Source organism: Dromiciops gliroides, chromosome 1 (genome assembly GCF_019393635.1).
Source record: "Dromiciops gliroides isolate mDroGli1 chromosome 1, mDroGli1.pri, whole genome shotgun sequence".
NCBI lineage: Eukaryota > Metazoa > Chordata > Mammalia > Microbiotheria > Microbiotheriidae > Dromiciops > Dromiciops gliroides.
Window position 1 is genome coordinate 561,729,546 of NC_057861.1, and position 22,588 is coordinate 561,752,133.

At 41.5% G+C, this 22,588-nt stretch overlaps 1 protein-coding gene and 1 long non-coding RNA gene across 2 annotated transcripts; both read left to right on the forward strand.

The window, feature by feature from the left end:
- The first annotated feature begins 1,334 nt into the window (after positions 1–1,334).
- On the forward strand, positions 1,335–3,923 carry LOC122743671. The gene is made up of 3 exons (XR_006355007.1): positions 1,335–1,455; positions 2,056–2,125; positions 3,865–3,923. It is a non-coding gene; the product is annotated as an uncharacterized LOC122743671 (long non-coding RNA).
- A 1,618-nt stretch (positions 3,924–5,541) lies between these two features.
- On the forward strand, positions 5,542–22,553 carry LOC122736997. The gene is made up of 11 exons (XM_043979388.1): positions 5,542–5,639; positions 6,232–6,307; positions 7,588–7,669; positions 15,506–15,644; positions 16,527–16,596; positions 17,299–17,353; positions 19,149–19,284; positions 19,863–19,944; positions 20,824–20,875; positions 21,855–21,911; positions 22,136–22,553. Exons 3-11 carry the CDS (start codon positions 7,637–7,639, stop codon positions 22,244–22,246), a joined length of 735 nt encoding a protein of 244 aa, XP_043835323.1. The 5' UTR covers positions 5,542–5,639; positions 6,232–6,307; positions 7,588–7,636; the 3' UTR covers positions 22,247–22,553.
- The last annotated feature ends 35 nt before the right edge of the window (positions 22,554–22,588 follow it).

Below are 22,588 nucleotides of genomic sequence, written 5' to 3' on the forward strand. Positions count from 1 at the left end.
TAATATCTGCATTACATGACATTCCAAGGTATTAGTAGAATCTCTGTCACATAACCTAGCACTTGGCTTCAAGTCAAAAACCAAAAAAATGATTTAAACGACAGAATGAAGGAGTATTGTGAAATGTGCGGCTTGAGCCAAAAGAACTTTGAGGGTGTTTTTAATAGCTCTAGTAATCTAGAATTTCAAGATTATATGATATTCCTAGATGTTAAGGTAAAAAGTTAGTGGACCTCATGAAATCAAGGGATGGAGTAGTAAGAGGATTCCAACTAGAACATTAACAAATGTGGATTTTGGACGATGACTCTGATAGTAGAAATGAAAGTATAAAGGAAGGAGAAAAAAAGGTAATATGTGAACCTCAGAGGGATAATGTTGGATATTTTTGGATGTGATGTCTTTGGAGAACTCATGTGGCTTCTTAGTGATCATTGCTTTCCTTCTCAATGAGGTCACACACCAATGATTTCATGAAACTGTTCAGAAATTTATGAAGGTTTGGCTTTCTTGAGTTGAAAAAAGCAAGGCCCTTTAGGGAACTGGGAACATTTCCTCATAACCAGACTTCCTGGTAATTCTGCAAGTGTTCTCAGAATATTGGCTGTGATTGGTTCTGTCATTATACCAGAAGGGCTTCTGTGACTACTGATGGTATAGGCAGGCCATTGCTCCCAAGTGACAAAGCGCCCTTTTTTCTAATGAGGTGAAACACAAATACTGGCCCTTGAAAAGATTGACCCCCATAAGGGATTTCCAGTCTTCCACCCCAGGATGCCACTCTGCAAATGTAATGGTGCCATCCCTCTGCCTTATTTGCCTTTCCCAAGTGTCCATTGTACTGTCACACTCTCCCACCTCTGCATGCATCTCTACACCTGTAATGTCAGATGTCCCCCCTCACTCCCTGAAAAACTTGACTTTCCTTCAGGAAGCGTCCCTGATACATTCTTCCAGCTAGAAGTCATTTCCTGCAGGTTCTTTCTCTTTGGTATACTTGTACAATGCTGGGCTCATTAAACAGTTTTTCTTTCATTGCTGGTGTTCATCTCTTCCATTTTCATAATTGGATTTCATATTCCTGAATGTCAGACTTAACATATTTTGGCAGTTTTATTTAGGCCATATTAGCTGGAGAGGCAACTTCCATGTAAACAGATTGTGAGTAAATAAGTGGTAATTGTGTTTATTGAAGAGCAGGTAGTTAAGAGATAGGTGCTATATTTCAGACTCAAAAATCTATCTTTGAATTGTTAGTAGTTAAAAAAAATAGAAACAATTGGAATACAAAGGAACAAACTGATTTTGAAAATTTTTAGGTAACAGACATAGAAGAACCTCAAGAAGAAACACAAAAAAATGAAAGAAGTGAGGAAAAGACAAGATGTGAGAATATCAGAGAAGAAGAGTCTGCTTCGGAGGTCTTATTCTCAACACAAGGGTCCTCCACTTCAGGTAAGACTGAAGGATCCTGGCCTCAGCTACTGGGAAATTTAGGAATACATGGTTTCCTCAAGAAAAGCTTAAGGGCGAAGAAGAGAGATTTCAGAGACAACAGGGTTGGTGACAGAATGAATTTTGAATTGCCAGTTATGTGGATTGTGTCTAGCTAAAACAGGAATGTGTATGAGGAATGATCTAAATACCATTACCCCATCTGCTTGGTATTGTTTTGTATCAGTTATGAAGAATACCACCAACAGCACCTTTTTAAGTTGGGGGAGGGCTGAATGAATTATTTTTATGGGTGAATGAGTGTTTTATATTCTGAAATCCTTGAAAGAGGTCAGAGAATGGTTGTACTAGAAGGAACTTTGGAAGTCATCTTCTTGGAACCTACTGTCATTTGTAAGTGCCATGAATGAGGCTCAGAGAGATTAATTTACACAGCTAGCTAGGCATGGAGCAGAGACTCTGGAGGTCCTAATATAATGCTCTTTATTCTATACCAGACATGCTACTAAGTATATGACTGAAGTACAGTATTCTGTTATCCTTTGCTAATCCATGGGGTAATTTTCAGAGTTTTCATCACTGAATTCATCTTATTTCTAGATAAACATGGGGAGACAAAGGTACCTTTGGAAGCATCACCAGTGATGTTACCTTTAAGATTATTTTCCAGGTAAGACCTGTCTTGTAGAAGCATGACCCAGAAAGAACTGAACAAAACAATTTGTCCTGCCTTGGTTTTAATTGATTAGCTACCATATTTTTCCTTTTTTGTTTGTCTTGGGGTCCTTTCTATTGTTTTCATTCTTTTGATTCTGTTTGATTGATTGCTGGTGTCTCATGGAGTCATTAACTTCCATATGGCCTATTCTCATTTTTAAGGTATTATTTTCTTCTTCTTCTTGTTATGATTATATTCTTCTGTATGTTTTGCACATCCTTTTCCATTTAGCCATTTTCCTCCCATTTCACCATTTTTTACAGAATGTTTTGCTTCAGTCAGTTTTTGTGCTTCTTCTTCCAAGCTGTTGACACTTTTTTTTTTTCATATTTCTGGGGGGTAACTCCCATTTCTCCCATTTCTTTTGCCATTTTTTCTTCTACTTCTATTATTTGATTTTTAAAATCCTTTTTGAGTTCTATGAAGAAGATTCTTTGGTCTTGAGACCCTGTTAAGGCTCCACATGGAGGCAATTTGACAGTATTGTCCTATTCTGAGTTTTGGATTTTGGTCTCCCCTATTGCCATAGAAATTCTCAATGGTAATTGTCTTTTTCTGTTTCTTACTCCTATTTTAGCCTCTCTTTTGACTTTTCAAGTTGAGTTCTGATATTGGGGCACAGGGGTCACTGTTGTCAGCTTCTTGTGCTGTGGTTAGGGGCCTGGTCACTGGCTTTTTGCTCTGAGATGTCTGTGGCTTGTGGATTCTTCACCTGCCTGGGCTTGCTCCATGTGCTAGGATGGCTTGGCCTAGTCCCACATCTTCTGTGGGTAGTTCTCTTGCTGGCACTTTGCCCAATCAAGTCAGGGCTGGTGGGTCTCACGATTGGCCTGCTGCACCCACCAGCCTGCTGAGCCAAGACCAGGGGGCCTCAGCTGCTGATCTGTGCTGTGGCCAAGAGCCTCCTTCTGACTTGCCTAGACACCTTCTACCTTATTCAGAGCTGTACTGCACAACACTCTCACTTTTTCTGAAGTCTCATAAATTATCTCAAGTTGGAATATTGTGTCTCTCTTTCTTTTTGTAGGTTCTGTAGCTCCACAATCTGTGTATAGGCGTGTTTTGATGTTGTTTTGGAGGGAAACTCAGGAGGGCTCAGGCAAATTCCTGGCTTCTCTCTGCCATCTTGTCTTTGCCTCTGAGTTCTTTCTTAGAGTGCTGTCCAAAGATTTTCACCTAGACGTCTGAATGTGGGCAGGCAGAGGACCTGGGTACAAATCATTGCACTTCCACTTTTACCTCTTTGCTCAAAGGCAAGAGTCTTTCTTTTCTGAAATCATATTCCTCAACTGAAATATCAGGGGCTAGAACTAGAATGACATCCAGCATCTCAAAGTATGGCCTTGCTGTCTCCTGGCAAGTGATAGAGCAAGGGCAAGCGTGTCCCTGTGGTGGCGTGGAGGATTGAATCATCCAGAATTGATCAGGACATTTAAGTACCATCCAACTCTGGTGTCAGTAACTAAGAATTTACTGTGCGGGAGAAAGAAATTTTCTATTAATAACCCCCTGGATAAAAGAACACCTCAATCATTTACCTACATGCATGCACAACCAGACAGATACAGTTTTCATGTAGGTTTACTTATATTGTTAGACAGAGAGCACTTACATCACATAAGTTCATTAGGACAATTATTATGTAATTGACTCAGTTTTTACTGTGCATCTTCAAATGTTTATTAAAATAGGTCCTCTTTCTTCTCCTTGGATTTGAAAAGACTTCGTAAAAGATCAAGTATGGCATCTGATGTGGAAGAAAGCAATGGGAAGGTAATCTTTTAATGAAGTTGTTATGGAGATTGAAGTAGTCCTGTTTCCCCATTCTAACCACTCGATGGTCATTCTCTTTGTAACCTGGATTGAGAGCAAAATTATGTGGTGGGTTAGTTTATGTGTCCTAATTATCAAGGAATGGATGTGAAATGTGCGTTTGATAAGCAGGCTTACAAAGTTACGTGTTGAATGCAGGCCTTAGAACAATTGACTTCTGTGAGCCCTTCGAGGTCTCAGGTTCCATGGTTTCTGCATTGTAGGACAATCCAGGCTATTTGTACAATCTCCCTCACTTAACCTGGTGATTTTCTTCCAATCAGAAAGAGAAAAAAAAATTAACCGACAGAAGGAAAGAGTCCTGTGAAATGTGATGCTTGAGCCAAAAGATCATTAAGGTTTTTCTTTAAGCTCTGGTAGTCTAGAGTGTCAAGATTATTTGATACTCCTCTATTTTAAGGTACAAAGTTGGTGGCCATAATGAAAGTCAAGGAGTAGAGTAGTAAGAGATTTGAAACTAGAACATGAACAACTGTGTAAATTGGGACTATGAATCTGATGGAATTAAAGAAAGTATAAAGGAAGGGGAAAAAAGTAATTATTTAAATCTAGGAGGGATGATGTTGGATTTTTGGATGTGATGTCTTTGGAGAGCTCATTTGGGTTCTTAGTGATCAATGGTTTCCTTCTCAGTGAGTTCTCTCACCAATGATTTCTTGAATCTTTTAAGAAATGGATGATGGTTTGTATTTCTAGATTTGAAAAAAGCATAGCCCTTTAGGGAAATGGGAACATTTCCTCATATCTAGACTTTCTGGTAATTCTGCAAGAATTCTGAGAATATGGACTGTGATTGGTTCTGTCATTATACCAGACAGGGTATTGACAGTCCTTTGCTCACAAAGTGCCAATGCGCTGCTTTTTCTCGTGAGATGAAACATAGATTCTGGCCCTTGAAGAGACTGAAGCCCAAGAGGGATTTCCAACCTTCCTCCCTACGATGCCACTCTGGAAACATAATGGTGCAGTCCCCCTACCTTCCTTGCCTTTCCCAAGCGCCCCATGTACTGTCACACTCTCCCAACTCTACATGCAGTTCTCCTCTTGTAAAGGCAGATATCTCCTCTCACCATCTTCAAAAGTTGACCTTCCTTCAGGAAGCCTCCTTGATACATTCTCTCAGCTGGAAGTCATTTCCTCCTGGCTCTTTCACTTTAGTACAGTTATACAGTGCAGGTGTCATTAAAGTGTTTTCTTTTCATCGTTGGTGTTCATCTCTTCCATTTCATTATTGGAATATATGTTCCTGGAAGGCAGAGTTAACATATCTTGGCAATTTTAGGAAGGCCATATTAGCTGGACAGGGAACTTCCATGTAAATAGATTGTTACTGAATATGTTGTAATTTTGTTTATTGAGGAGCAGGTAATTGAGAAATACATGGTATATTGCAGAATCAAACATCTAGTTTGTGAATGTTAGCAATGTTAGCAATGAAAAAGAAATAGATGTCTTTGGAACAGGAAGGAACAAACTGATTTTGAAAATTTTCAGGTAACAGAAGAGGAAGAACAAAATAAAGAAGAAATTCGAGAACATGAAAGGAGAGAGGAAAAGTCCAGCCTTCAGAAGCCCAGAGAGAAGGAAGATTCAGCGTCAACAAGCTTAGCAACACAAGCACCCTGCAGTTTAGGTAAGACTGAATGATCCTGGACTCCGCTGATGGGAGTTTCAAGAGTTCATGGGTTCCTCAAGAAGGGCTTAAGGGTGTGGAAGAGAGATTTCAGAGACATCAGGGTTGGTGACAGAATAAATTTTGTACTGCCATTGGTGAGGATTTTGTCTAGTCAAAACACCTCTGAGCAGGAGGAATGATCTAAATATCATTTCCCCATGTCCGTGACCTTGTTTTGTGTAGGTTTTGAAAAATACCACCAAAAGTTGGAGGAGGGCTGAATGAATTACTTTTATGGGTGAATCTGTGTTGGGTCTTCTGAAATCCTTCCAAGTGGTCACAGAGTGTTAGTCCTCGAAGGAATTTGGAAGTTGTCTTGTTGGAACGTGCTGTCATTTGTAAGAGCAATGAAGGAGGCTCTGAGATTTGAATTACACGGCTGTCTAGTCATGGAGTAGAAATTCAGAGGCTCCTAATACAGTGCTCTTGATACTGGGCCATACATGCTACTAATTATCTAACTGATGTACAGGTTCCTGTTATGCTTTGCTGATCAGTGGGCAAATTTTCACCATTTTCCTCACTGAATTCTTCTTATTTCTTGATAAAGATGTGGAGACAAAAGCACCTTTGGGGGCATCACCAGTAAACCAACCTTCAACCTCTTTTGGGAGCTTCTTTTCCCGGTAAGTCCTGTGTTGTAGATCAATAACAAAGAAGGAACAGAATAAAATGTTTTGCCCTGGCTTGGTTTTAATGGTTTAAAAATGATCTTTTCCCTTTTCTCTTTTTCTTTGGGTCCTTTCTGTGTTTTTCATTCTTTTGATTCTGTTTGACTGATTGCTGATATCTCATGGAGTCATTAACTTCCATTTGCCCAATTCTAGTTTTCAAGTCATTATTTTCTTCAGTAAGCTTTTCTACATTCTTTCACATTGTTTAAGGAATGGTTTGCTTCAGTCAATTTTTGTGCTTCCTTTTGCAGGCTGCTGACTCTTTTTTCATATTTCTTTGGGGTAACTCCAATTTTTCTCATTTCTTTTCCCCATCTTTCTTCTACTCCTCTTAATTGATTTTTTTTTTTATTTTTTGTGGGGCAATGAGGGTTAAGTGACTTGTCCAGGGTCACACAGCTAGTAAGTGTCAAGTGTCTGAGGCCGGATTTGAACTCAGGTACTCCTGAATCCAGGGCCGGTGCGTTATCCACTGCGCCATCTAGCTGCCCTTAATTGATTTTTAAAATCATTTTTGAGCTCTTCCAGGAAGGCTTTTTGGTCTTGAGACCACCAATTCATCTTTTCCCTGGAGGCTCCACATGTAGGTATTTTGACAGTATTTTCCTGGTCTGAGTTTGTGTTTTGGTCTTCCCTATTGCCATAGAATCTCTTCATGCTATATGTCCTTTTCTGTTTCTTATTGCTATTTTAGCCTATTTTTTTGACTTTTAAAGTTGAGGTTGACTCCTGGGGAATGGGGCTCAACAATGGTGCAGATCCTTCCACTTTTACCTGTTTCCCCAAAGGCAAGAGCCTTTATCTTCTGGACTCATTTGCCTCATCTGAAATATCAGGGAATAGAACTAGAATGCCATTCATCTTTTCAAAGTATGGCCTTACTATCTGCCGGCAAGTCACAGAGCAAGGGCAAGCAGACAGACTCCTTTGGCTGTGTGCAGGACTGAATCACCCCAAACTGATCAGGAGTTTTTAAGTGCCATCCAAACCCTAGTGTCAGTATCTAAGAATTTACTGTGGGGAGAATGACATTTTCTATTATTAACCCCTACAATAAAAGAACACCTCAGTCATTTGCCCATTTGCATGCAAACACAGATACATAATTTTCATCCACATTTACTTATATTGTTTAGACATAGAGCACTCACATCACATAAAGTTCATTAGTACAATTATCATATAATTTGACTCAATTTTTATTGTGCATCTTTAACTGTTTATTAAAACAGGTCCACTTTCTTCACCTTCGTTTTCCGAAGATTCAGAAAAAGATCCAATATGGCACCTGATGATGCTGAAAATCATGGGAAGGTAACCTTTTATCTTAGTGACTTTGTCACATAGATGGAAGTATTCCTATTTCCCCATTCTAACCACTCTATGGTCATTCTCTTCCTAACCTGAATTGTGGACAAAGGACACAGAAGCACGAAGTTCTGTGGTGGTTTAGTTTATGCATAATAATTACCAAGGAGTGGGTGTGAGATGTGACTTGATAAGCAGTCTTACAAAGTTATGTGTTCAATGCAGGCCTTGGAACAAATGACCTCTAAGAGCCTTTCTAGGTCTGACGTTCTAGGGTATCTTTATGGTAGGACATTCCAGGATCTCCCTCACTTGAGCTGGAATTTGTCTTCCAGTCAGAAAAAGAAAAAAAATGATTTAAACCTACAGAATGAAAGAGTCCTGTGAAATGTGAGGCTTGAACCAAAAGATCGTTAAGGGCTTTTTTAAAGCCCTGATAGTCTAGAATGTCCAGATTATATGATATTCTTAGATTTTAAAGTACAAAGTTCCTGGACCTAAGGGGTAGAAACCCAGCTAACCATTCATAGTGTTGCACTGTTGTAGTGTTAGCAGCTCTAGTGCTGGCAGCCCTAGTGTTGCTAGCAGGTTGCTGTTCAAAACTTCCAAGCAGTCAGCAGTTGGTGAGTGAAGGCTTTATTCATCTTCCTAAACATGGGCATTCTTCAGAATGTGCCTGAGAGTGCACTGAAGTGAGGACCCTCACCTCTATTCATACCTCTCCAGGGGTCCCCTCAGACTAATCACATTATGGAGTTTACATACCCCTCATTTACATACCCCCCATCAACATACAGCATAACAATAACAAACAATCAGATTGTATGAAATGGACCAAACAGGGTGCTAGAAACTAGTCAGGTGGTACCAGTTGACCAATCAGAATTTCCAAACTATAATACCAGGCCTTGACCTATTCTGGGCAAGAGTGTGGGCTCCTCCTCAGAACAGTGCTGTGTATTTAATATACATAACTCTTCAAGAAAGAAAACCTGTCTTCGGGTTTGACCAATCACTTTGCTCTCTCTACCGACCTATCAGATTGCGGCCTTAGGCCCCAACCCACTGCTAGAGTAAGAATGTCCCCATTCCCCATTAAACAACAGTGCTTGTGTAAACATAAACTTTCAAAACAAATCTCAAGTCAGGGCTTGAGCTCAGAATCACATGAGGATCACCTCTCTCGCCTCAAGGTGAACTCCTGGCTCAGCCCAACTCCAACAAAACCAGGCCTTTCTTCAGGTCCTGCTTGGCTTAAGGCCCAGGAGCCTCAGCTCAAAGCCTCTTGTGCCATGTGGCCCCCTGCTGGGAGGTAGGAGGGGGGGCATAAAGCTGTAAGGCCTCAAACCAGACTCACTCTCTGTCTTTAGGACTCTGTGAAGAGTCCAAATATCGTCTTTTCTCTCAATCCCTCCTCTTTTTAATTTATTATGCGTGGACTCTTCTCATTCCCTGTCCATATGATTTCTCTACTTCTAAATCTAAATCTAAAACGTCCAACCCAGGCTCTGAGTATTTTTGTAATACCATCATTTGATATCCTCTTTTCCCTGCTGTAAAGATACCACTTGCATCCCCTCCACAACCCTAGTGATAAGGTTTACAAAACAAGGTATTAAAGAAGGTATGAATTGTAAACCAGCTGTAGCACATATGAAGAACAACCCCAGTTGTTTCCACCACTTTCCACCAAACCAGGATATCCAGTTATTCTCAAAGAGTGAATCCCATTTTTGTTCCAGCATAGGAGCTCTTTTTCTGATGTCACTTGCTATCCCTGTTATTATCTTTCTGTTGTCATCTATCTTCAAGCAGCATATGCTCCAGTTTAATTTCCCACAGACTCCCTGGACTTCTTTTGCCAGGTGGTACTGGTGAACAGCCTCCCTAGTTTGTGTAGCTTGCTCTGCCAGGAGGTCTGAGGCCTGGCCTGTCTGATTTGTAACCATTTCCACCAGTGTTTGCAGCCTGATTAACCTATTTAATATGGATGTGGGTGTTTGATATCCCCAACTGCCATCTCGGGCCCAAGTGGCAAAGCCTATAGGTTTTACTGATCCTTTCAGGTGGCCACTTGTTTCCCCATCCATTGGCATCTCCATTGCTAGTAAGGCTGGTATCTAAACGTCTTTTGGGTCTTGCTTCTCCCAAGTCCTCATACAATGTTAGGCCTAATCCTTTGGCCTTGATCTTCTTCTAATAACAAGAGTTCTGGCCTAATCAGTCCAATGTAACAGATCCCTACCCAGTTCTGGGGTAACTGAGTATAAGCAGTTTTCCACAAATCCAATAATGTCCCTTTAAGGCTGGTCCTGTCTGTTTACAGAATCTTGTATGATTCCCACACTGGCTAGCCATGTAAGGCAAATAAAATAGATCCAAGGAGCCCAATGGACCTCCTCTTCTTTTATTAGAGGGATCGGTCCAGTATCTACACTTCCACAAGGCTTATTCTTTCTTCTACCTACAATCATGAGCCTCTGCTCTCCCAGAACAATTTGTTTAACTCCAACATTCATAGAACCCTAGGACCCAAGTCCCATTTGTGTGATGCCACTTCCATACTCTCTGTTTGGCTCTCATTAGCTGGGAGTGGCAAGTCCAAACACAAGAACTCTGGCCCAATCACACTACTTCATTGCCCCAATTGGTATGGTTTAGACAATATTATGGCCCTTCAACTTTCCTGGCTAGAGTCCACGCATGTCTTACATTGGGTGCCTCAAAACCGGTATATATCTCTATATCTATATCTCTACATATCTATCTATCTATCTATCTATCTATCTATCGATCTATCGATCTATCGATCTATCGATCTATCGATCTATCGATCTATCGATCTATCGATCTATCGATCTATCTATTGATCTATCTATTGATAATACTGGCAAGGAGGCCTTCACAGCCCCAGTATCCACAAGAAAGGTTACTTCCTCCATCGCTGTTCCCACCTTTAAATTTTTTTCTTTTGTGTTTTTTGTTTTGGTTTGCTTTTTTTGGTGAGGCAGTTGGGGTTAAGTGACTTGCCCAGGGTCACACAGGTAGTAAGTTTCAAGTGTCTGAGGCCAGACTTGAACTCAGGTCCTCCTGAATCCAGGGCCAGTGCTCTATCTACTGCTCCACCTAGCTGCCCCCCCCCTTTTAAATTTACTAGGGGTTCTGGGTAGGTTATCAGGCTTGAGAATCCCCTGACATCCCTAGACTTCATTGAAGATCATGAGGGGCATGGCTTTCTCTTCCCTCCTTAATTCAGGACATTCCCTTCTGAAGTGCCCTGGTTTCCCACACTGATAACATTTAGCCCCCCATGGGCTTCTTCTTGGGTATCCTCTATCCCTCCTTTGACTTTGGATTTTTCTTCCAGGAGAACTCTCTTCCATAAGCTCCTCAACTATTGAAACCATTATTTTCAACTTCTGTTTCTGTCTCTATTCCTCTCTCCTAACAAGTACTTTCTGGGCCTCCTTTAACAACTCCTCTAGAGGTCTCTCATTCCACTCTTCTATTTTCTGCAATTTCTTCATGATAGCAGGCCAGGATTTGGTGAGCAAATTTATCCTCAACATTCCTTGAGCTAGTGCTCTCTCAGGATTCATTCCCGAATATTTTCTCATCTGGTCCCTAAGTCTCTCTAAGAAGGTGGATAGCGATTCCTCTCTTTCCTGCTTCACATTAAGCTTTTGCTTTATCCAAATTTTGAGACTTGGGGACTGCCTCTTCTATTCCTGCCACAAGAAGATCCCTCTTATCCCTCATATGTCCCCTTTGAAGCTGGCCATTGCTGTCTCAGTCTAGATAATCATTCCTCCCATCTCCCCATTTAGTCCCAAATTACTTCTATAATAAGCAACCTTATAAATGCCAGTAAAGCCATTTCCTGTGTAGGAATTTCAAATCCTACACCACTTCCTTTCTGGAGAGTCTACACATTAAGGGGAGTCTAGGAAATCTCTTTTCTGTGGCTTTTCCCTTACTATAATTTACCAACTTTCCTCCTTTATCTCCAAAATTCTTCCAGTGCTTTCCTCTGTGTCTTAGAGAGGAAACAAAACATGGTCTAGACTCAACTACTTCTGGGACTCACAGGCTTTTTAATGGAAGCTTAGCACTTAAAGTGTCCATACACTCTTTTTTCTTTAAAGTTGCCCAATTGTTTCTCCTGTCAGCATAAACAGGGCACAACTTTCTACTTGCTTTTGCCAACCATATAAAATTCTCTGGACTTATTCTCTTTGACGCACCCCACTGATAGTGCTGCAGTCAGAATCAGGAAGGGAAGCGGGGAGAGAAAAGGAGAGAAAGAAGACTCTCCATTTCCCTGTTTCTATGTAACTCCAAGTAGCTTTGTTTGGAGTAGAAGTTCTTAGTCATAGGACTTCAGCAGACCAGGAGCATCTCAACCCATGTATTGCTTTGGCAGCAGCCCTGGAAAGCAGAGACAAGTGGCATTGTTCATGCAAATTAAATGAAAGCCAAAAGCTGTTCTTTGGACTTAAAATTCTTTTTCTTCTCTACTTTTACACATTACCAGTAATGCCCAATTTTAAACCATTCTACCCCACACGATGTCAAAAGTGGTCCCAAATCCCTAGGCACTGGATGCCTCCATCCTCCACAGCCAAAATTGCCGTGAGGAAAGAGAGGAACTTTGGGACTTTAGGACATGCGGTGTGTCACGATTCGATTCTAGCCCCCTCCCTGAAACAATTTTTAAAAATCTATCATCTTTTACAATGTTCATCTAAAACTATGAATGCATAGTATAGAATTTACATTCTAAAACCTGATTCAAACTCTGAATCCATTTCTACCCTCCCCCATCTTCCCAGCCTGGGCAGAGCGTGGGAAAGGCTACAACTACAGATTCCCAAAGACTGTACACATGAGGACAACAGTCAAGAGACACACAACTACACACACGGAAAGAAACCGACAGCTGTGAGATCTCCTTTTTATCCCTTTTTTGTTCCTTTTGATCCTCTTGTTATACTCAAAAACTTCCCCCACCATCTCTCCAGCATCCTACCTAATGGACTGTCAGAAGAAATGCTGCTTCCTGGCTTGAGCTCATCCCCAGGGCCCAAGATGCTAATTTGGTTCCAATTTTGTTTCCAGGTTCTCCAGCATCCTACCCAAAGAAGGAATGCTGCCTCCTGGGATCACTTCATTCCCAGGGCCTGAGATACCATTATCCCTGGGGAAATACCTCTTCCCCCTCATCTCTCCCAGCATCCTACCCAAAAGACTTATCAGGAGTAATGCTGCCTCCCGGGTTGGGCTTTTTCCCGGGCCTCCAGATGCCTACCTACTTCTGGGACTTATTCCCCATTCTGCCAAGTTTTTGTTCTAATGGTTGTGACCTACCCTAACCTCCTAAACTTCCCACCCCTGGAGCTTCAGGCTTTCTCTCTCTCTGCAGCGCCACCTTTCACTTCCCTCTTCTCTGAATCTCTCCCTCGAGAGACAAAAGAACTGCAGATCTGAGCTGCACACTCACTTCATGCCTATGGCACGTCTCATTCACACACTTTCATTTCCAGTACCCGCAGAATGTACCCCAGTTGGCCGGGAAGTACTAAGGTAGTCTGCCTTTCCTTGCCTGGGTCTGTGCACAAAAGTGTTTGATCGCCGCGGTTCAGTCCCCTTCTTTCCTTCTCTCTCTCCTGCTGCCTTTTCTTCCCTTGCTCCTCCTTGAGCATTACCTACATGCTGCTGCCGCTTCTTCGAATCCCCTCAGAGACGAACTGGCTGCAGATCCCCCCGTGGGCTCAGCCAAAGAAATCAGCAGGAAGCTCCTGCTGGACCCTCTTGACCTCCACTGGACCAATCTTCCTCTTCAGGTTCCCGGCCAATGCACCAAATTGTTAGAAACCCAGCTAACCTTTCATAGTGTTGCACAGCTTCAGTGTCAGCAGCTCTAGTGTTGGCAGCCCTAGTGTTGCTAACAGGTTGCTGTTCAAAAATTCCAAGCAGTCAGCAGTTGGTGAGTGAAGGCTTTATGCATCTTTGCAAAGATGGGCACTCTTCTGAATATGCCTGAGAGTGCAGTGAAGTGAGGCCCCCTCACCTCTACTTATAGCCCTGCAGGGGTCCCCTCCGACCAATCACATGAAGGCATTTCAATACCCCTCATGTACATACCCCCCAGTCAACAGACAGCATCACAATAACAACCAATCAGATTGTACTAAATGGTCCAAACACGGTGCTAGAAGCTAGGCAGGTGGTCCAAGTTGACCAATCAGATTTTCCAAACTACAGTACCAGGCCTTGACCTATTCTGGGCAAGAGTGTGGGCTCCTCCTCCTCAGAACGATGCTGTGTATTTAATATACATAACTCTTCAAGAAAAAAAACACCCGTCTTTGGATTTGACCAATCACTTTGCTCCATTGACCAACCAAACAGATTGTGGCCTTAGGCCCCAAACCTCTGCCTGAACAAGAATATCCCCATTCCCCACTAAAGAGTGCTTCTGTAAATATAAGCTTTCAAAACAAAACTCAAATCAGGGCTTGAGCTCAGAATCACTTGAGGATCACCTCTCTCACCTCAAGGTGAACTCCCAGCTCAGCCCAACTCCCACAAAACCCAGGCCCTTCTTCAGGTCCTGCTTGGCTTAAGGCCCAGGGGCCTCAGCTCAAAGTCTCTTGTGGGGAGAAGCCCCCTACTGGGAGGTATGGGGCCATAAAGCTGTAGGGCCTCAAACAAGACTCACTCTCTACCTTAAGGGCTCTGAGAAGAATCCAAATACAGTCTTTCTCTCATAATAAAGGCAAGGGGTAAAGTAGTAAGAACACTGTAACTAGAACATTAACAACTATGGAAACTGGGACTATGAATCTGATGGTATAAATGAAAGTATAAAGGAAGGAGAGAAAAGGCAATTATGTGAACCTAGGAGGGATGATGTTGGATTTTGGGGATGTGATCCCTTTGGAGAGCTCATGTGGGTTCTCAGTGGCCATTGCTTTCCTTCTCAATGAGTTCACTCACCAATGACTTCATTAATCTGTTGAGAAATTTATGATGGTTTGAATTTCTAGAGTTGAAAAAAGCATGGCCCTTTAGGGAAATGGGAACATTTTCCTCATATCCAGACTTTCTGGTAATTCTGCAAGAATTCTGAGAATACTGACTGTGATTGGTTCTGTCATAATACCAGAAAGTCTTCTGTGACTACGAAGGATATTGACAGTCCTTTGCTCACAAAATGACAATGTGCCCCTTTTTCTAGTGAGATGAATCACAGATTCTGGGCCTTGAACACACTGGCCCCCCAAAGGGATTTCCAGCCTTCCTCCCCAGGGTGCCACTCTGCAAACCTAATAGAGAAATCCCCCTGCCTTACCTGCCATTCCCAGGTGACCCTTGTACTGTCACACTCTCCCACCTCCACATGCAGCTCTCCCCCTGTAATGTCAGGATCTCCTCTCACCCTCTGCAAACTTGACCTTCCTTCAGGAAACCTCCCTGATACATTGTCCCAGCTGGAAGTCATTTCCTCCTGGCTCTTTCCCTTTGGTTCAGTTATACAACGCTGAGGTCATTAAAGAGTTTTCTTTTGATTGTTGGTGTTCATCTCTTCCATTTCATTATTGGATTATATATTCCTGAAAGGCAGAGTTAACATATCTTGGCAGTTTTAGGAAGGCCTTATTAGCTGCTCAGGCAACTTCCATGGCAACAGATTGTGACTGAGTATTTATTAAGGAGCAGGTAATTCAGAGATAGGCAGTATATTTCAGAATCAAACATCTAATTTGTGAATGTTAGTAGTAAAAAAGAAGTAGAAGTCATTGGAACAGGAAGGAACAAACTGCTTTTGCAAATGTTCAGGTAACAAAAGGGGAAGAACAAAATAAAAAAGCAATTCGAGAAAATGAAAGAAGAGAGGAAAAGTCCAGCCTTCAGAAGCACACAGAGAAGGAAGATTCAGCATCAACAAGCTTAGCAACACAAGCACCCTGCAGTTTAGGTAAGACTGAATGATCCTGGACTCCACTGATGGGAGATTCAGGAATTCATAGGTTCCTCAAGAAGAGCTTATGGGTGAGGAAGAGAGAATTCAGAGACATCTGGGTTGGTGACAGAATAAATTTTGAATTGCCATTGATGTGGATTGTGTCTAGCCAAAACAGGTATGAGCATGAGGGATGATCTAAATATCATTACCCCATGTCCTTGGCCTTGTTTTGTCTTGGTTTTGAAAAATAAAAACCAAAAGTTGGAGGAGGGCTGAATGAATTACTTTTATGGGTGAATCTGTGTTTTGTCTTCTGAAATCCTTACAAGTGGTCCCAGAGCGTTAGTACTAGTATGATTTTGGAGGTCATCTTGTTGGAACCTGCTGTCATTTGTCAGAGCAATGAATGAGGCACAGAGAGATTAATGACACAGCTGTCTAGCAATGGAGTAGAGACTCAGAGGCTCCTAATATAGTACTTTTGCCATTGATGTGGATTGTGTGTAGCCAAAACAGGTATGTGCCTAAGGAATGATGTAATTATCATTGAATGAATTGGGTTGAATGAATTACTTTTATGGGTGACACCGTGCTTTGTCTTCTGAGATCCTTACAAGTCCTCACAGAGTGGTGGTACTAGAAGGAACTTTGGAGGGCTTCTTGTTGGAACCCTCTGTCCTTTGTAAGTGCAATGAATGAGGCACAGAGAGATTAATTACACAGCTAGCTAGGCATGGAGTAGAGATTCTGAGTTTCCTATGACAGTGCTCTTGATACTACACCATACATGCTACTAATTAGATGACTGAATTACAAGTGGCTGTTATCCTTTGATAATCAATGGGGTAATTTTCAGAGTTTTCCTCACTGAATTCCTCTTATTTCTTGGTAAAGATGGCGATGAAAGTGGACTTTTACCACGATCAGAACTGAGGAAACACTTAGCCTCTTACAGCTCTTCCGGGTAAGCCCTGTCTTGTGGATGGATAACTGCAAATGCAGTAAATAAAATGGTTTTCCCTGTTTTGGTTTTAATTGTTGAGCCACCAGCTTTTCTTCTTTTCTCTTTTCCTTAGAGTCCTTTTTTAGAGTGCTGTCCAAAGATTTTCACCTAGATTTCTTTCTCTGTGTGTGGGCAGGCAGAAGAGCCGAGTTCAAATCCTTGGTCTTCCACTTTTACCTCTTTGCCCATAGACAAGCGTCTTTTTCTTTGGCATTCAGTTTCTTCATCTTAAATATCAGCGAATAGGAGTGGAATGACTTTCAACATCTCAGTAGTATGACCTTACTGTCTGCTGGCAAGTCATAGAGTAAGGGCAGGCAGACACACTCCTGTGGTTGTGTGCAGGATTGAATCATCACAAACAGATTGGGACGTTTGCAAGTGCCATCAACTCTGGGGTCAATATCTAAGAATTTACTCTGGGCGAGAAAGAAATTTTCTATGAATAAGCCCCCAAATAAAAGAACACCTCAATTATTTGCCCACATGCATGTACACATAGCCATCGACAGTTTTCAGATACGTTTCCTTATATGGTAAGACATAGAGCACTTACATCCCATAAAGTTCTTTAGTAAAATTATTATATAATTCAATTCAATTTGTACTGTTCATATAGACTCTTTATTAAAATTCATCCTCTTTCTTCACCTTGGATTTCAGAAGAATCAGGAAAAGATCAATTTTGGCACCTCACGAAACAGAAAATATTGAGGAGGTAAACTTTTATTTTAGTAACTCTGTCATCTAGATTTAAGGATAGCTGTTTCCCCATTCCAACTACTCTATGGTCAGTCTATTGGTAACCTGGATAGTGAGCAAGAAAAACAGATACGCAAAGTTAAGTGGGGTGTTAGTTTATGTGTCATAATTAACAAGGAATGGGTGTGAGATGTGAGTTTCATAAGCAATCTTACGAAGTTAACTGTTCAATGCAGGCTTTAGAACAAATGACCTTGGGGGCAGCTAGGTGGCGCACTGGATAAAGCACTTACTAGCCCTGGATTCAGGAGGGCCTGAGTTCAAATCCAGCCTCAGACACTTGACACTTACTAGCTGTGTGACCCTGGACAAGTCACTTAACCCTCATTGCCCTAGCAAAAACAAAACAAAACAGAACAAAACAAAAAACCACCACCACCACCAACAACAACAACAAAACAAAAACAAATGACCTCTAAGAGCCTTTCCAAATCTGAGATTCTATGGTTTCTACATTGCATGACACTCCAGGCTTTCAGTAGCATCTCCCTTTCTTGCCCTGCCACTTTGGCATCGAGTTAGAAAAAGTGAGTTAAAGCGATAGAATGAAAGATTATTAGGAAATGTGAGGCTTGAGACAAAAGATATTTAAGGGTTTTTGTTGTTGTTGTTGCTGTTGTTTTATCTCTGTTAATCTAGAATTTTCAGATAATATGATATTCCTAGATCTTAAGGTACAAAGTTAGTGGAACTAATGAAGTTAAGGGGTGGAGTAGTAAGCGGGTTGTTGACATGAGGACATTAACATCAGTGGATTTGGGAGTATGAATCTGATGGTGTAAATGAACGTATAAAAGAAGGAGAAAAATGGTAATTATGTGAATGTAAAAGTGACGATCTTGGATTTTTTGGATGTGATATCTTTGGAGAACTCATGTGGGTTCTTAGTGATCATTGCTTTCCTTCTCAATGAGTTCACTCACCACTGATTTCGTGAAACTTTTCAGAAATGTATGATAGTTTGAATTTCTAGAATTGAAAATAACACAGCCCTTTAGGGACAGGGGAACATTTCCTCATATGGAGACTTTCTGGTAATTCTGTAGGAATTCTCAGAATACTGACAGTGACTGGTTTTGTCCTTATTCCAGAAAGGCTTCTGTGGCTAGTAAGGTTCTAGCCAGTGCTGTTCTCTAGTGAAATGAAACACAGATTATGTGCCTTGCACAGACTGATCCCCAACAGGGATTTCCCACCTTCCTCCCCAGGATGCCACTCTGCAAACCTAAGAGTGCAATCCCCCTGCCTGACTTGCCTTTCCCAAGTGCCCCTTGTACTGTCACACTCTCCCACCTGCACATGCAGTTTTCCCCCTGTAATGTCAGAGATCTCCTCTCTCCCTCTGCAAACCTTGACCTTCCTTTAGGACGCCTCCCTGATACATTCTCCCAGCTGGAAGTCATTTCCTCCGGGTTCTTTCTCCTTGATACAGTTATAAAATACTGAGGTCATTAAAGAGTTCTCTTTTCATTGCTGGTGTTCATCTCTACCATTTCATACTTGGATTATATGTTCCTGGAAGGCAGAGTTAACATATCTTGGCAGTTTTATGAAGGCCATATTAGCTGGACAGGCAACTTCCATGTAAACAGATGGTGAGTGAATAAGTGGTAATTGTGTTTATTGAGGAGCAGGTTGTTCAGAGATAGATGCTATATTTCAGACTCAAACATCTCTTTTGTAATTGTTAGTAGTTTAAAAAGTAGAAGTAATTGGAATTGGAAGATAAAACCGATTTTGAAAATTTTTAGATAAGAGAACTGGAAGAACGACTACAAGAAATGTTAGAAAATGAAATAAGGAAGGAAAAGAGAAGACGCGAGATGATCAGAGAAGAAGAGTCAGCTTTGAATTTGTCCTTCTTATCTCACACATCCTCCAGTTCAGGTAAGACTGAATGATCCTGGACTCAACTGATGGGAGATTCTGGAATGCATGGGTTCTTCAAGAAGAGCTTAAGGGGGAAGAAGAGAGATTTCAGAGACATCAGGGTTGGTGACAGAATTTTGAATTGCCATTGATGTGAACTGTGTCTAGCCAAAACAGGTATGTGCCTAAGGAATGATGTAATTAGAATGAGCTCATTGGCTTAGTCTTGTTTTGTGTTGGTTATGAAAAATACCACCAACAGGACCTTGTTAAGTTGGGGGTGGGCTGAATGACTTACTTTGATGGTGAATCAGTGTTTTGTCTTCTCAAATCCTTACAAGTGGTCACAGAGTGGTAGTACTAGAAGGAACTTGGAGGTCATCTGGTTGGAACCCTCTGTCCTTTGGAAGTACAATGAATGAGGCACAGAGAGATTAATTACACAGCTAGCTAGGCATGGAGTAGAGACTGCGAGGCTCCCATTACAGTGCTCTTGATACTACACCATACATGCTACTAATTAGATGACTGAATTACAAGGAGCTGTTATCCTTTGCTAATCAATCCTTTCCTCACTGAATTCGTCTTATTTCTAGGTGTAGATGGGGTTCCAAAAGCACCTCTGACACGAGCAGAACTGCGGAAACGATTACCTTGCTTTGCCAACACCTCTTCCAAGTAAGACCTGTCTTATAGATGGATACCTGAAAATGCAGTGAATAAAATGGTTTCCTGTCTTGGTTTTTTTTTTTTTTTTTTTTTTTTTGCAGGGCAATGGGGGTTAAGTGACTTGCCCAGGGTCACACAGCTAGTAAGTGTCAAGTGTCTGAGGCCGGATTTGAACTCAGGTCCTCCTGAATCCAGGGCCTGTGCTTTATCCACTGCACCACCTAGCCGCCCCCCCTGTCTTGGTTTTAATTGTTGAGCCACCAGCTTTTCTTCTTTTCTCTTTTCCTTAGAGTCCTTTCTTAGAGTGCTGTCCAAAGATTTTCACCTAGATTTCTTTCTGTGTGTGTGGGCAGGCAGAAGCCCTCAGTTCAAATCCTTGTTCTTCCACATTTCCCTCTTTGCCCATAGACAAGAGCCTTTTTTCCTTGGCATTCAGTTTCATCATCTTAAATATCAGCAAATAGGAGTGGAATGACTTCCAACATCTCAGTAGTGTGACCTTACTATCTGCTGGCAAGTCATAGAGTAAGGGCAAGCCGATACACTCCTGTGGTTGTGTGCAGGATCGAAGCATCAGAAACAGACTGGGACATTTGCAAGTGCCATCAACCCTGGGGTCAATATCTAAAAGGTTACTATGGGCGAGAAAGAAATCTTCGGTTAATGTGCCCAAATAGAAAAGAACTCCTTAGTCATTTGCCCACATGTCTGCACACACAGATACACACACATTTTTAATGTACGTGTTTTCCCATCTTGTTAGACAAAGATGACTTATAACAGATAAAGTTCTTTGATTCCGTGATATGATATAATCTGACTCAATTTCTACAATGCATCATAAGGTGTTTATTAAAGTGGATCCTCTTTCTTCACCTTGGATTTCAGAGCCCTGAAGAGAAGATGGGATAAGTTGGCAGAAGAAAGAAAAAATAAACAGGTGAACTTCCATCTTAGTTTGGCTGTTTTCTCATTCTAAGTGCTCTATGGTCAGTCTGTGTGTATCCTGCATTGTCAGCAAGAAAATATGTTAGCTAAGTTATTTGTTGCTAGGCTGGGTTTTTAGATTATTATATGTGAATTGTGATTGCACCCATTTTGGCAGTAAGTACTTATGATTATTCATATTATATGTTAGTAAAGAATTGACTTGTGGCAGTTAGCACAAGCAGGAGAAGAGCCCCAGCAGATCCATGCTATGTCTCAGAGAGGCAGTACATAGTCTGCAGGCCTAAGCACCTACAGACCCCTCAACTGGAGAGCAATAGGGAGACTGACCTTGGTGTGTCCAGGGACTGTATCCCCCTTAGCTTGAGGTAGGTCACCCTACATTGATCCAAGCTAATTGGTTATAGCTTCATTCAGTTCCAGTGATTGGCATGACTTGGAGACTGGTCTGGAGAGGCTAAATTCCAACCCTTAGGTGCATCTTCTCCTACTTAAACAAAAGAATCAATCTGCATTCCTTTTGTTCCCATGGGTTCATCCCAGGCAGGGGTTCAAACTTCCTCCCGAGAATGGAACTTTCTGGGTTTCTCTGCGAAATCCATTAGGAATAATTATTCTTTCACAAAAAGTGACACAAGAAACAGTGGGTAGGTCGATGTGTCAGACTTACCAACGAGTGGATGTGTGATGTGAGATAAGCAATCTTACAAAGTTTAACTGTTCAGGGCAGGCCTTAGAGCAAATGTCCTCTAGGAGCAATTCCAAGTCTGACATTCAATGGTTTCTGCATTGTATGACATTCTGGGCTTTCAGGAACATCTCCCTTTCATGACTTGGCATGACAGAATTTGAAATCTGAGGCTTGAATGAAAAGATCTCTAAAGTTTGTTTTAGCTTGGGTATTCTAGCATTTCCAGATTGTATGACAATTCAGGATTTTAAGGTTTGTTCTCCTTTTTGTGTATTTTCAGAATCAAGAAACTTCTGCCAACACCAATCCCCCAAGATCTCACCACAGCCTGTTAAGAGTAAGTTTCACAATATGAATGGCAAAACAGAAGTGATTTCTTAGAGGGTGTTGGTTGGATTGAAAAATCAATGAGTGATTAAATATGGAGGAATGAATGAGCCACATTTAAGGTTCTTAATGTGTTCTTTTAAGGGCCACATACAGTTCTAGCATTATGAGGGTCTAAGATATTATAACTGCACGAGCAACTAAGCACCCTGTCTCCCTTTCTTTACTCTTCAGTTGCTAGGTGTTCACAGGTCCAGAAGGCCAATCGGTGCAAACAATCCTCTGCAGGACCTGCGTGATTGGTTGGAGAAAAAATTGTCATGGCTTATTTCTCCGGAGCTTTAACTCTTGGTGGCTGGCTGATGCTCAGGCAGACTAAAAACACAGGGAAGCTAACCCTCTAGAGGGGTTTTCTATTTCATACAACTGAAGTAAATGGGGGTTCTACCAACTTGACTTACAGAAAGTGGTGAATAGAAAATGAAAAGTGTAGCCACCTAGAACAGATGCTTCCTTTTCATCCTTTTCTGTGCCCATAACCGTACACTTCCAAAATCTATAGGACTTGGCCAACAAGTTAATCCTGAAAAATCTCCAAGTTCCATTCTTCTGAAGTAATCAAATGTGAGCTTTTTTGTCCTGTGATGTTTAAAAGGAGATCTCGGTGTTTAATCATCAGGATATATA